A 13,388-nucleotide genomic window follows, 5' to 3' on the forward strand; every position below is an offset into this window, starting at 1 on the left:
GCTTTACACAATTGATGTGTGTATGGATTGTGATAAGAGTTGTATAAGCCCCTAATATAATGATTTTTTTAAAAAAAGAAAAATACAACTTTCCTCTAGTTCCTAAATGCATCCCCACCCATCATGATCCGAATTCTCCCTTGCAAGTCTGGCTAGACCAGAGATGTACACTGGTACAGATAGGAACTAGAAACACAGGGAATCCAGGGAGGATGATCCCTTCAGGACCAGTGGTGTGAGTGGCGATACTGGGAGGGCAGAGGGAGGGTGGGGTGGAAATGGGGAACCGATTACAAGGATCTACATGTGACTTCCTCCCTGCGGGAGGCGCTAAGGAGATAAACAGTTCGTTGGCGGCAGCACACAGGCTCACTGTCTGCAAGACATCCCTGTGAGGAAGACACATGGAGACCCCTGCCAATGCTGAGATGCTTATAATGCCACTGGAGTCACAAGACTTCCTACCCACTGGCCTGTGATCTTCCTGCACTCAGTATCATTGCATGTGTTTTGTGAGTCTGAAGAGGACTCTCTTGATTGGTATCGGACATATGGATTTGATCTGGACTGGATTGGGATATTTTCTCAATATTCAACTGCTCTTGTATATAAAGCTCTTTTTCATACACGAGTGTCTATGGATTTGTTTTTCTACTCTACCCAGGATAACACAAACGTCATGAAGGACAAAGAGGAGCACTGGCTAGCTGTGGGCCGACCAGTTACTCAGCACCACCCATTCGGTCTCCATGCACAACAACACTGCCCGGGCTGCGCCCTTCCCACAGCACTGTACTGTTGGGGTCCATTGTTGCAGCCCCGGTCCCAGTTCATCCCTGGAGGGTCTTCTTTTTACTGAAGCTCTGCCAAGCACAATGTCCTCCATCAGGACGTGATGTCTAAAGGACTCGAGACCAAGACTTGCCTCCCTAGCTTCTAAGGAGACCCCAGCTGCAGTCCAGGTGGGAGGGGACTGAGAATGGCTCGGGTCACTGTACACAGCCTGCAAGACGAGAATCAGCCGAGTGAGAGCATTAACACCCCAGCGACTGAAAACGCAGCCTCAAAAGGTGCAAAGCAATTGCTGACAATCCACCCAACGGCTCCAGGTCCAGAGGGAAGAGTTCACCTCCTCTCGGCACAAAGATGTGATGCCGGCAGCCCGGACCACTGAGTGGGAGCACACTGCCCATGCAAAGACTGTGCTGCAAACAGATGGACAGGAGGCCCCCAAGGTGCCCCAGAATGGGGGAGGCGGAAGCAGTCACACAGGAGATGAAGAGACAATGAAGCACCACCTGCTATGCTCTGAAGGAAGTGATTGCAGACCCAGAACTCCTTTCCCAGCCAAGCTACCACTCAAGCACAAATCTGGGATAAAGCCCCCTCAGAGGGCAATTGTGCCTTTCTCAGCATGCTACTGCACGGGGATGCACGCCACCAAAACAGGAGTGGAACGAAGAAACACGGACCCTGGAATCTGAGGAAGGCACTCCAGAAAGTGAGTCACAAGGGGGCGGTGGGGGGAAAGGCAGTGACCAGGAGGTGTGATCTGTGAGGCCCCAGGAGTGCCTGCTTCTGCCCACACTTGATTGTTGGAGAAGACTGGTAAGCCCAGGAGCAGAAAGGCTGAACACCCCCACCCCACCACACACACACACACACACACACACACACACACACACACACACACACACGACTAGCCCTGCCCCTGTGGACCCTTGGCAGGGGTCGGGGCTGGGGAGCAGCTCTATTCAGCTCTCCTAAAACCTCAGCTGGCACAGAAGGCTGAACTGCCCTAAGTTGGTCAAAACAGCAGGTGGACAGTTTGGGGCTGTGGCAGTTACGTACTTTCCTGTCAACTTGTGAAGGGGTGGAGTATAGCCTGTCAGTCAGGTTGCAGCTGGATGACCTTATTTGGAGGTACCAAGGAGATAAAAAGCTCACTGGAGGCCGGACCCACACTCTCCCTAGGGACATATTCCTGTTGACAAGCCATATGGAGCTATGCTGATGGAGTCAGAGCCCTGGGGCTGGAGGAGCCACGTGGAGACCCACGCCAGGACTGAGATGCTTCCACCACCACTGGATCCACAAGACTTTCCACCCACTGGCATCATTGCATGTGTTTTGTGAGTCTGAAGAGGAATTTATAGACTGGTATCAGGCACATGGGCTAATATCTGGCTTAGGGACTTCTTGGACTAGGCTGGGGTGTTTTCTCAATACGCAGTCGCTCTTTATATAAAGCTCTTCCTTATCTACATGAGTGTCTATGAATTTGTTTCTCTAGTCTACCCAGACTGACACAGGGGCCTACTCAGAGGTGCAAAAGGGATCAGAAAGTGGAGGAAACCATTGCCACAAAGTCGGGGTGGTTTGGGGTCGACTGTCAGCAGTTGTTTTGTACCTTCTGAGGCTGATTCTGGGATCAGCTCAGCTCAGAATCAGGACGCCAGGCAGCCTTACAGGCCCTGGAAACCGGCGATTTCTCACGCCGCCTCCCGCATGCCTAGTTTATGATCATTCTCCAAATGAATCATGCAGTTCATGTGTGTAAGACATTCCACTATAACTACTTAGTCAGTGGTGTCTGTTGTTGACTATGTCCTTAGAACAGAGGCTGGGACCCTAACCCTGTGGATGTCATCCGTCCTGCCGGCAACAGCGGGGTCATGCTGGTGTAGGGTGGGGCCTGAGCCTAATCGAGCTTCTGAGTCCTGAGAAGTGGTGCCAACCAAAGGGCTCGGCAGCAGTAATGGACAGCCAGCTCTATGTGCAGGGTGCCACAGAGCGGGGGTGTGGCAACAGAAGCTGAGCGGACCCTTTCCCAGGCAGACAGAAAGTGAGCCTTCCCCCAAGCCAGGCCCTGCATTCGGACTTCAAGTCTCCTGAACTGGGAGAAAGTGAAGTTTGTTCCTTAAAGCCACTGTGTGGTAGCTTTGCAACAACAGCACTTATGTGGATCGGCCTGTGTCCCTCGCCTGGCAGCCCGTTGAGAGTGTGTTGTCTGGAGTTGTACTGGATGGGATTAGTGTGCGGTACGTCTTAAATCAAGCTCTTTCGAGACACGAGGTTAAAGGAGTTAGAGAAACAGATGACGGGGAAGATGCCAACCCCAGGAAGATCACCTAAGGGCAGAAGCTGAGAGGGACAAGGACCTTCCCTAGAGCTGGCAGAGAGAGGAGACAGACGCACAGACAGGGAGAACGGGGGAGGGAGGAGAGACAAACAAAACAACAAACTAAAGGCATGGTGAGTGTCTGGCCTCTCACTCCACTAGAAACAGTGAGTCACCATCTGCACGGCCATCACCACCTTCACCTGATTCCCAGGAGGCTGAGGTCAGACCCGCCTCCACCCTCGACATGAGCCACCCTCCTGAGTCCTCTCTGCGGAGCCCATGGGCCACACACATGGCTGGGGAAGGGCTGAGGGTATGGTCACACCACAGGTGGGCTCTCCTTCAGCCCCTGGGCCCCTTGGCCTGGCCTCTGCCCTGCCCAGGCAAGTGTGACAAAGCTCCTTAGCGCTGTGGGCAGATAAGAGCCCGGGGCCACCTGCTGCCTGCCCTAAGGCACGCTGTCCTCCCCCCCACTCCCCAGGGGTGTGTGTGGCAAGCCTACTGCTGCTCTAGGACTCTGTGAATGGACCAGCCGCTGTTTTCTCGCACTGTGGATCCTGGTGCTGCCACCACATCTCCCTCTCCTCCGTCATAGCTCTGTCCCTGGAGCTGTGAGGGCCTCATGCAGGAACTGTGTCCAAAGGCCATGTTTCTACTAAGGCCGTTTCCTCTGTGGACACAAAGTTCCCTGCCTAGCTCTGGGATGGCTCGTTTTAAGCCTGGTGGATGGCAGAGCTGACCCACCCCTCCGTAGGGTTTCATACGCCTTATTTGCAAGGTTCCACCCAAATCTGTGCAGTATTTGCAAGCTGTTCACTCCCAGGTAGGCGACAAGCACCTCATTTGCACAATTCCACACTGTCATTTGGGGGGAGTTACAGACCATGAAAAGAAAGCCACATAAAAGTGACCCCTTAACCCAGAGAGGTACCTGCCACCCAGACGTGAAGAAAGCCGGTCATGCAGCCAGCTCTGAGCAGTGCTGGGGAGAAGGGGGCAATTGGAAACAGGGGCTTGACTCTCCATTGCCACCTTCTCGAGGCGCCAGGTCAAGAGAGAAGCTTCGTGGGGCTGTGCTGGGTAGGAGGGGGTTGTGCTGGGGGGATCTTGGTAGAAGATTATGCAGAAGGGTCCTCCTAGGAAATACATGAAGGTTTCATAGAAACGTGCGTGCGCGCGCGTGCACACACACAACCCCCCTCCAGGTTTGGGCGATCCCCACCTAGGGATGGCTGAACCTCACAGCGCGGCCTAACCAGGTTCTCAGCCACACAGAGCCAGAGCCTCTGATCTAAGACTCAGAATACAAGGGCGGCCTTTCCCAATTCTGGAATCAAAGGAAACCCAGACAATGAGTCTGGAGCAGGAAAAACCCAACTGTAACATCCTCTGTGGTCTGAGAGACCACATCCGCGCAGAGAAGGCAGAGCCGCCCTTTGAAGCCGGCGAGGCGAGTGTGAGCTTGGGAGACGGGAAGTGTGGAAGGAGAGAGCAGTGGGAAGTTTGTTGGAAGGAGGCTGAGGCTACTGGAGCCCGACTAACGGTCAGAGAGAGAAAAACAAAAATATTCAAAGAGAGAAAAACAAAAATAATTGTTCACAACCAACCACCTAGGCTTCATTTTACAAGCCTTCATTTTCCTGTGCATATGTAATTTTAAAAGCACAATGGAGCCCATCCAACTCTCCATCTTCCACAATTTTTATTGATGATTTTATTTAATGAGAATATAATGAGATTTCCCCTACTTAAAATACTCGTGATATGGTTTTAGTAGCAGAACAGACAGGCCTAGAGCTGAGGTCTCTTGCTACCAGCCATGCATGTCCCCCAAGCCCTCTGGCACATCAGGCCATGAGGACTGCAGCCCCTATGTGTCCGTCACTGGGGATGCAAAGCCAGAGACACCAGTGACACTGGGCCCCACGTTTTCACCGCCGGAATAAGGGTTTGGTGTTCAAAGCTGTTGGTTTAAGAACACTTTGTTAGGCAACACTAATTATCAAAATCACTCACGTTTAAACTGGGTTGCCTTTAAAAACAAGTTTTATTGGCATATAATTCACAGTCATACAATTCAATAGTTGAATCATCTTAAGAGGAGGTGCACAATTATCACCACAATCAATTCTAGAACATTTCCTTCTGTCTTACCCTCATTGTTATTAGCTCCCCATATTCCCTGTAGTCCCCATCCTGTTATACCCCCAGAAACCAACAAGGCTGTTAGTGTCTCTATAGATGTACCTCCTGGATTTCCTACACAGAAAAACCTCTGAAAACACCACCACCAAACCAAACCAAACCCTGACAAGAATAACAAAACAGGAAAAAACCTCAGATGGAAAGAAAGCAGGAAATATTAAACACCAGAACAAGCTGAACGTGGGCCCAAAGGAGATCACACAACACGGTTACTGTCCTGTACACAGTTTAACCGGTCAATCTTCCTAAGATCTGTGAGGTCACCGACACCCTTCTTCCTGGATGGCCACAGGGCTCTCTGTGCCTGCTTCAGAGGTGGCCGGCTCTTACGGACCCAGGGGACAGCAAACCTGATGGACATCCTTCATCGGGGCTGTGTACACCTGATCTGCACGGCCCCAGCCCATCAGTTCCTGGAGAGACAGGGACAGAAGTCACACCGAGCAATTCCACATCGCCACAGGCAGACCCGCCAACGGGCAGGGTGAGGAGTCCAGGGTAGGGGTGTGTGTCCCCCCCACCCCACCCCTGGCCACCACACTTGCCATTTTCAGGTCACAGGCAGGAAGAGATCTGTGCTCAGCCTGGGCCTTTGTTGTGTGTGTGTGTGTGGTGGTGGTGGTGGGGCAGCAGGGGCACAGGTTCTGGGTGGATGCTGAGCCAATCCTTTGCTGGCTGTAACTGTGGATGTCAAAGTGGGGGTGTCACACAATGGAAGATTGTTCTCTCACAGTTCTGGATGCCAGAACCAAGATATTCCAGGGCTGGTCCCTTCTGGGGACTCTAAGGGAGACACTGTTTCATGACTCTTCAGGGATCCCTGCCACTCCTACCCTCTCTGCCATTGAGTGGATGCCAACCCACAGCCACCCTACAGGACGAGATAGAACTGCCTCTGTGGGTTCTGAGACTGTAACTCTTTACAGGAGTAGAAAGCCCCGCTTTTTCCCAAACTGCCGACGACCTTGCAGTTAGCAACTCTACAAGTGCCCGCTATGCGGCTGGGGCTCCCCACTGCTCCTTAGCGAATCAAATTTCCCGCACCTTATTAGTGAGAGCCAGCCAGGTCTCCCTGGGTTCCGCGTAGGACATAGGATGTGAAAGGAGAAGTTTCACTTTGGCTGATCAAGGAGCAAGCCGAACTGCACAACGGGGTCCGAACTGCACAACGGGGTCCGAGGGGATTATGAATTCCTAACAGATTGGCAGGAGTGGACACGAATAGGCAGGGCTATGATTCACAGCCAGGAAGTGGCTAGTTGGGCCTCTGGCTTCTAAATGTGGCCCCGGCTGGCCTGCTTAACTCTACTTCTTCCTTGATCTAAGTTCTTCGATGCCAGGGCCAGCTGGAGGTTTGCTACTGTCTTCATGAGCAGGGTCGGCTGGCCCCTTCTCGCTGGCTGCCATGGACTGCATTCCCAGGAGGAAGAATCGAAATAAACAGGTGCGAGGAAGGAACCCCAAGCCCCGATCTGCAGCCATCCAGCCAAAGCTGCCCCGAAAGAGGGTTCCTCAGACCGTCACTCTGTGTGAGCAGACAGCCCTGTCTTCTCCCAACCAGCGGCAGGTGCTCTGAGCCACGGACCTTGTGGTTAACAGCAAGACACCTAGCCCACAGTGCCACTTGCCAGGAGGGGAAAGAAAGGGTTACTGTTAGCTCCTGGCTGAGGTATGTTTCAGCACCTTGTCCCTGATAGCAGCTGGCACATCAGTGGTTGGCTCTCTGGGCTAAATGAGTAAGGGTATGCCACTGGGTGAGGACCTACGCCAACACAGTGTGACTTCACCGTCACTTGATTAAGTCAGCAAAGACCCCATTTCCAGAGGAGGGGTGATCACACTGCTGGGGGTTACACTTTCAGCACAGCTTTTGGGAGCCCGGTAAAACCCAGGATGGTGCTCTAGCTCCTGACCTGCGTGGCCTGGCCAGGGGTGGGAGGGCAGTGCTCTTCGGAGTTATGAGGGCCATGGCTAGTCTATCTTCCCAGTGCTCACTGAGCACCCCTTCCCCACAGACCTGGGCAGGCCTGGCACTTCCTCCCTGACCCACAGGCCTACAGCTCTGCCTGGGCCACAAGCTTCCGCTCTGGGGCGCCCCCGCCTTGCTGTGGGGACACCTGGATATCTGCGCGACTCTGTCCCCAGGAAAGCTGGCGGCTTCAGCCCCACAGTGGTCTGCCACAGCTCTGGAACTGGGGCATGGCCGGCCCGGCCAGGGCTCTCACCGGCCACAGGGCCCGGTTTCTAAATATCAAGTGACTTTCACCTGTGCCTGGGGAGCAGCGGTGCCCGCCCCAAGCCCCTTTCCCACCAGGCGTTCCCACCACCGAGGCCTCACAGCCCCTCATGTCCACTCCCTCGTCCTCGTGGAGGCCCCGCAGACCCGAATCCAGTCCCCAACTCGCAGCCCAAGTCCACCTGACAGGGCCACTACGCGCTACGGTCACGCCCCGGGCGCAACTCCCCAGGGCAGCCAGTCAAGGGCCCTGGGCGGCTCCACCTGCGTGGCTCTCGGAGGTACGACCTGCGCGCGCCGCGCCGCCCCACTCGCGCCGCGCATGCTCAGAGGCCACAGGTCGTTCGCGCCGGCTGCTGGCAGCTTCCCCTTCTCCAGGCTCTGCGTCCTCCCGGCTTGGCCCCGGGCGCCATGGACAGGATCGAGGGCGTAGCCGTGGGCCGCTGCACCGACTCGCCGTACCTGCGGCCGCTGACGCTGCACTACCGCCAGGTGAGCCCGCGCAGCCGCGGGCCTTTCGTTCCCGCCCCGCCCCCACGACGTCCCTGAGGCCCCGCCCCCACGTGGCCGTCCCGCCCCCGCTGGGCCCGCCCAGGAGGCCCCGCCCCGCTGTCTACCCCGCCCCACCCCGCGTCCGCCGCCCCGCCCAGTCGAGCTGCGGCCTCCGCCCCCGGCCCCGCCTTTGTCCTCGGGGTCCCAGAGCCGCCCAGCCTCCAAGCAGGTGTGCCCAGCCAGCCTTCTCTGTGCCCCGTGCCTTGGCGCAGTATGATTGACCCGGCATCCCGGACAGGGGTCAGGGAGGTCTTCTCAGAGGCGGTGCCCTCGTTGCTGTGACTTGAAGGAGTCGATAGATGGCAGGAGGCAGGAGGGCTGGTCGTGGGGGCCAGTGAAGTGAGCTTCCTCCTGGTCCATGGGAGGGACCGCCCGCCTCCCAAGCTGCTAGTCTCTGAGAGCTGGGTCAGGAGCCCGTGGCGGGCGCACAGACCTGGGTGACCAGGGCGTGGAACCTCTTCCCTCTCCCCACGCAGGATAGGAGCCCGGCGCCCCACCTCCTGAGCAGGGGTGGGGTGAGGGTCCGGTGGGCTTCACGCTCACACCTTGCTGTCCCCCTTTTATGTTCGGAGCTGGGGCTCCCGCACGGTGGTCCGCTGGAGTGCGCCCTCTGGAAGGGGTCACTGTTCCGTGTCTGTAGTGCCTCTCCAGGACCCAGCCTCTGGACAGCTCCTGCTGAAGCCCCGCCCTTGGCCCCTGTCTCCCCTCCCCCACTTCCTGTGCTTGTGCTCCCGCGGCCTGGGAGGACAGGTTTTCACGCCCCCTGAGCCCAGGTTTACAGCTGGTCTAGGGCAGTAGGAGGGCCGGCGGTGGGGGAGGCTGGTGGGCGTGGGATTGCTGGTTGGCTGCACAGCCCTGGAGGGCCTGAGGCTCTTGGGGCACTGGGAGGGGCGGGGCTGCTCACCACAGCCCTCTAGGAGCTTTGGGCAGCTGGCCGGTCTGCATTGGTGTGGATAGGAGGTATCATTTGACAGTAAGTGGCTACAGGCTGCGGTGGGCAGGGCTGCTGAGTGGGGGGAACCGGGTGGATGGACAGACAAAGGAAGGGTCTGGTCGGGGGTGGTGTGTGTGTGTGTGTGTTTTCACACCCCAGCCCTGCCCCACACCCTCCCCCTCCCATCAGACTGGACCACAGGTATAGGACATGGGAGTGGGGCCAGCTTACCTGGGCCCATCCTGGAGATGGCTGCCCCACAGCAGGTGGATGTTAGGCAGGCACAGGCTTGCCTACTGGGCAGTGCCTCACAATGGCCTGCGGGCACTATGACCTGGGTGCTTGGGGACACCAGCCCCCCATGGAAACCGAGGCTGCCGTCCGCCTTGCCTAGAGGCCACTGCCTCCTGGCCAAGCTCAGACCAGTCTGGCCACCTGTGTCCTGACACCCAGCTGTCCCACCCTGCCGTTATGGGGCCGAGGCAACTGCCTCCTCCGGGAAGCCCACCCTGGGCTCCCAGTGCAACTGCCTCCTCAGGGCCCACTGCTCAGGCCCAGGTGCAGACACGCCTGGCCCCTCCCCCACCTGGACAGAGTCTGTGGTGGAGCCAGCTGCTCCCCTAGCCTTGGGCTGCCATGTGACTGGGTGGCAGATGGACTGGAACTGGGGGTGGGCCCCTGAGGAGGGGTGGAGGCAGACAGGATGCCCCTTCCCCATGCAGCCCTGAGGCTGGCCTTCGAAACCTGGAGTCTGCCCTCTAGGATGGGGCCCAACTGGCAGGCCCCTCGTACGCTGCATGCTGAAGCACCCAGTGGACTGCCCCTGGCCCCTGCCTCTGGCCCGCCCTTAAGTTCCCTGGGAGTTCGCTGTGCAGGCCCTGGGCGCCCACAAGGGCAGAGGCCCCAGGTCAGAGGCGAGCTGTTTGCCTGGGCTTCAGCAGCCTGCACAGAGGGCATAGACATATTGGGATCTCTGGCCCCCAGACTCCAGGTCGCATCCTTGGAGTGCCGGCTGTGAGTGGTCTCCCAGCCCCTGGGACCCACCATGCCAGAGCTGGTGCTCTTGTAGGTGGGCTGCTTGGCATTCCTGGCATGTGGTGGGTCTCACTTGGTGACAGCCTGCTCTACCCCGTGCCCTGTAGTACCCTGCCTAGGATGCCCTAGCACCCTGCCCAGCCTTGGCTCAGCCCAGGATGTCCCCTACCGATTGCCCCCTGCTGCCACACCCAGTGGGTCTGGTGCCGGTGCAGCGTGGGCTGTCTGGTGGTTGGGACCCTGGATTCCTGTCCACCTGGGGCCACCTGTCTGACTGCTGTCACGCCTCTTTCAGAATGGCACCCAGAAGTCCTGGGACTTCATGAAGACGCATGACAGGTGAGGGCACAGCCTGGCCTGGCAGCCCAGGGGCACAGACGGCCCAGAGGAGGAAGCCCTCACAGTTTCCAGACCTCGAGACCTCTGGCCTTGGTAGCCCTGAGGCCTGCAGGCTGGGCCACAGTGGTGGGCAGGCTCCTCGGAGCTAGCAGTGAACAGCTGGCCAGCAGGGGTCACGTGTCCCATCAATCATCAGCTGGGCTCCGCTGCTGTCACCTACCCTTGTGCCCTCCTCCCCACCCCAGTCACCTCCTGTTATCTGGGATCTGGCCTCAGTTTCCCTGTCAGAGCCAGGGGCCCACCTTTCTCAGGGTGTGGACTGGGGAGGGAGGGTCCTGAGCGCAGAGCTGTTTGCTGAGCGGCCTTCTCCCCACAGTGTGGCCGTCCTCTTGTACAACGTCACCCAGAGGAGCGTGGTGTTGGTGAAGCAGTTCCGGCCAGGTGAGGTTGCCCTAGGGTCACTGGCCAGCCCCTTGGTCCCTGAGGTCTGGGTGGCCGGCCCGTTGGTTATGTTCCATGCTTTTCCCACAGCTGTGTATGCTGGTGAGGCTGAGCGTCTCTTCCCAGGGTCCCTGGCAGCGGTGGACCAGGACACGCCCCGGGGTCTGCAGCCCGCCCTGCCCGGCTCCGCAGGTGTGACCTACGAGCTATGTGCAGGCCTGGTGGACCAGCCAGGGCTCTCGCTGGAGGAGGTGGCCTGCAAGGAGGCCTGGGAGGAGTGCGGCTACCGGCTGACCCCGTCCGACCTGCGCCGGGTCGCCACGTACAGGTGGGCTGGCTGGACCTGCAGGCTGCCGCAAGTGACCCAGGGCATGTCCAGTCGGCCAGCCAGGAGTGAGCGCCCTGTCCCCAGGCTGTGCTGGCAGACGGATGTCTCTTTGACTGTGGGGTTGGGAGGGTGGGTGGCATCTCCAGGAAGCCAGGCCGGAACTGGGGCTCCCAGGGCTTGTTTGGGAGCAGTCTGGGCCCCATGCCCCCACCCTGCAGCCCCCAGCCACGTGGGGCTGACTCCCGGGGCAGCTGCTGCTGACAGGTGCCTGCAATTCCTGTGGGATTACATGCCGGGGGTGGGGGTGAGTCAGCGCTGGTCTCAGACTCTCAGGAATGGGGGCTGAGCTGGCCCGGCAGTGGGCCTGCAGCTCTGGGCTGGTGAGGGAGAGCCAGGTTTGGGGACTGCCTCACCAGAACCCATTCTAGCCCTTGGGACCCCACTGGCTGGGTCTGCCTTCCCAGCACAGAGGGTGTGGGCTCTAAGGGATGCCATCCCTGCCTGGGGCTGCTGGGGTGGGGGTGAGAGGGTGTTTTCTGGCACAGGGTGCCTCTCTCATCACTAGATCTGACCCTGAGAGTCTCTCAGGACTCTCCCCTGAGAGTCCGGGGAGGGTGGTGGGCAGACTTCAGTGGTCTGAATGGCTCCCTGGGTACTGGCCAGTGGTCTGCCAGGGGCCCTAGGCCAAGGATAGATGCAGGCTGGCTCCAGAAGGGCTTGGGGTCTCTGGCAGAGGGGGGCCTGGGACCAGTCCTAACAGTGTCCTGTGGGGGGCAGAGGCTGTGCAGGCAGGGCTATGGCCAGTTTGAGGGCACCGGGGACCCATGGGGAATGGGAGCAGCCAGCTCAGACTTGCGAGCGAAAGAGGAGTGTGCGTGTGTGGTGGGGCTGGGCGGTAACTCACTCACTTACTCCCAGGTGACAAGGAGGCTGAGGGCATCCTTGGAGGGGCAGGGGCGTGCTTGCACTGTGGAGGGGCCAAGGCTGGGAGAAGGCAGTGCCCAGGGTCCTGTTGGGCTTGTCCCTCACGAAGCCACAGACTGCGGCCACCATCAGAAGCACAGGCTGTGGGCGCCTCAGGAAACGGGCCACCAGGAAGGGGTCAGCAGGAGATAAGGGGTGATAAGGCTGGAGGCGGCCGAAGAAGCAGCTGGGATGAGGTCAGTCTGGGCTGGGGCCACCACCCACCGAAGAGGGGACTCCCTTACACTGCGTCCATCCCCGAGCCGTGGGCCTTCTGCCTGGCCCTCCGGCCTGCATGTGCTGCAGTCAGCTGGTCTAGCCCCGTCCATGGCCCACTAGGTACATGCAGGGTGCAGGGCTATGTGGGGAACTCTCTGGTTTGTCCCACTGCCCAACTAGCCAGGCCCACTGGGTGCAGGTGGGACACCTGGTCGAGTCTGTACCCGTCAGTGCCCACCCATCAGTGGGCAGCACATGGTCCCAGCGCCCCTTCCTGTCTTAGCAGCCTCTGTGGGCGGCATGTTGTCGGGGCCACATGTCAGCAGGGCTGCAATCCCACTAGCAAGGCTCTGTGGTATAGCTCATTCCCAGTGCATGTGTTACCTTTCTGGCTGTTAATTAGGGACCCTAGTGCCTGGAGGCCGTGAGTCCTTGCCAAGAGGCCCCCTCATGGGCCCTCTCTCAACAAGGCCAGCACAAGAATCTCTCTGGCTTCTACCAGCTCTAAAACTCACTTGATGATGTCAGGCCCACCCATTTGACTAACCTACAATCAACTGATTCGTGCCCTTAATTACATCTGTACAATGCTTTCACCCATCTCCTTCCCAAGTTTGGCCCACGCTGGATAGGGGGTTTGTGCACTGGGGGTGGAGAGCTGAGGAGTTGGGGGGAGGGGTGCTGTGGATGGCTGAGCTGACGTTGTCTTCCCCTGTAGGTCTGGCGTGGGACTGACCGGCTCCAACCAGACCATGTTCTTCGCGGAGGTGACAGACGCCCAGAGAGCCGGCCCGGGCGGGGGCCTGGCAGAAGAGGGTGAGCTCATAGAAGTTGTGCACTTGCCCCTGGACGGCGCCCAGGCCTTTGCAGATGACCCCGACACCCCCAAGACCCTTGGCGTCATCTTTGGTGTTGTCTGGCTCCTCAGCCACGTGACCCCTAGCCTGGGGGCCCAATACCATCCCACCCACTGACCAGCAGACCCAATAAAGGCTGTGCAGCAGTGCCTGTA

General features: G+C 58.5%; 1 protein-coding gene across 1 annotated transcript; it reads left to right on the plus strand.

Moving 5' to 3' along the window:
• Nucleotides 1-7,898: 7,898 nt before the first annotated feature.
• NUDT14 (nudix hydrolase 14) lies at nucleotides 7,899-13,388 on the plus strand. The gene is made up of 5 exons (XM_004699140.2): nucleotides 7,899-8,057; nucleotides 10,382-10,425; nucleotides 10,802-10,866; nucleotides 10,957-11,194; nucleotides 13,095-13,388. Exons 1-5 carry the CDS (start codon nucleotides 7,977-7,979, stop codon nucleotides 13,348-13,350), a joined length of 684 nt encoding a protein of 227 aa, XP_004699197.1. The 5' UTR covers nucleotides 7,899-7,976; the 3' UTR covers nucleotides 13,351-13,388.

The sequence above is a fragment of the Echinops telfairi genome, unplaced genomic scaffold (genome assembly GCF_000313985.2).
Source record: "Echinops telfairi isolate 266 unplaced genomic scaffold, ASM31398v2 ScPeMD7_18;HRSCAF=68, whole genome shotgun sequence".
Classification (NCBI taxonomy): domain Eukaryota; kingdom Metazoa; phylum Chordata; class Mammalia; order Afrosoricida; family Tenrecidae; genus Echinops; species Echinops telfairi.

Excerpts from the sequence above, each read along its gene's own strand:
- NUDT14 (XM_004699140.2), top strand. The coding sequence starts at position 7,977 with ATGGACAGGATCGAGGGCGTAGCCGTGGGCCGCTGCACCGACTCGCCG. Across the intron at positions 10,426-10,801 it reads TTCATGAAGACGCATGACAG|TGTGGCCGTCCTCTTGTACA; the intron begins GTGAGGGCACAG and ends TTCTCCCCACAG. Across the intron at positions 10,867-10,956 it reads GGTGAAGCAGTTCCGGCCAG|CTGTGTATGCTGGTGAGGCT; the intron begins GTGAGGTTGCCC and ends CTTTTCCCACAG.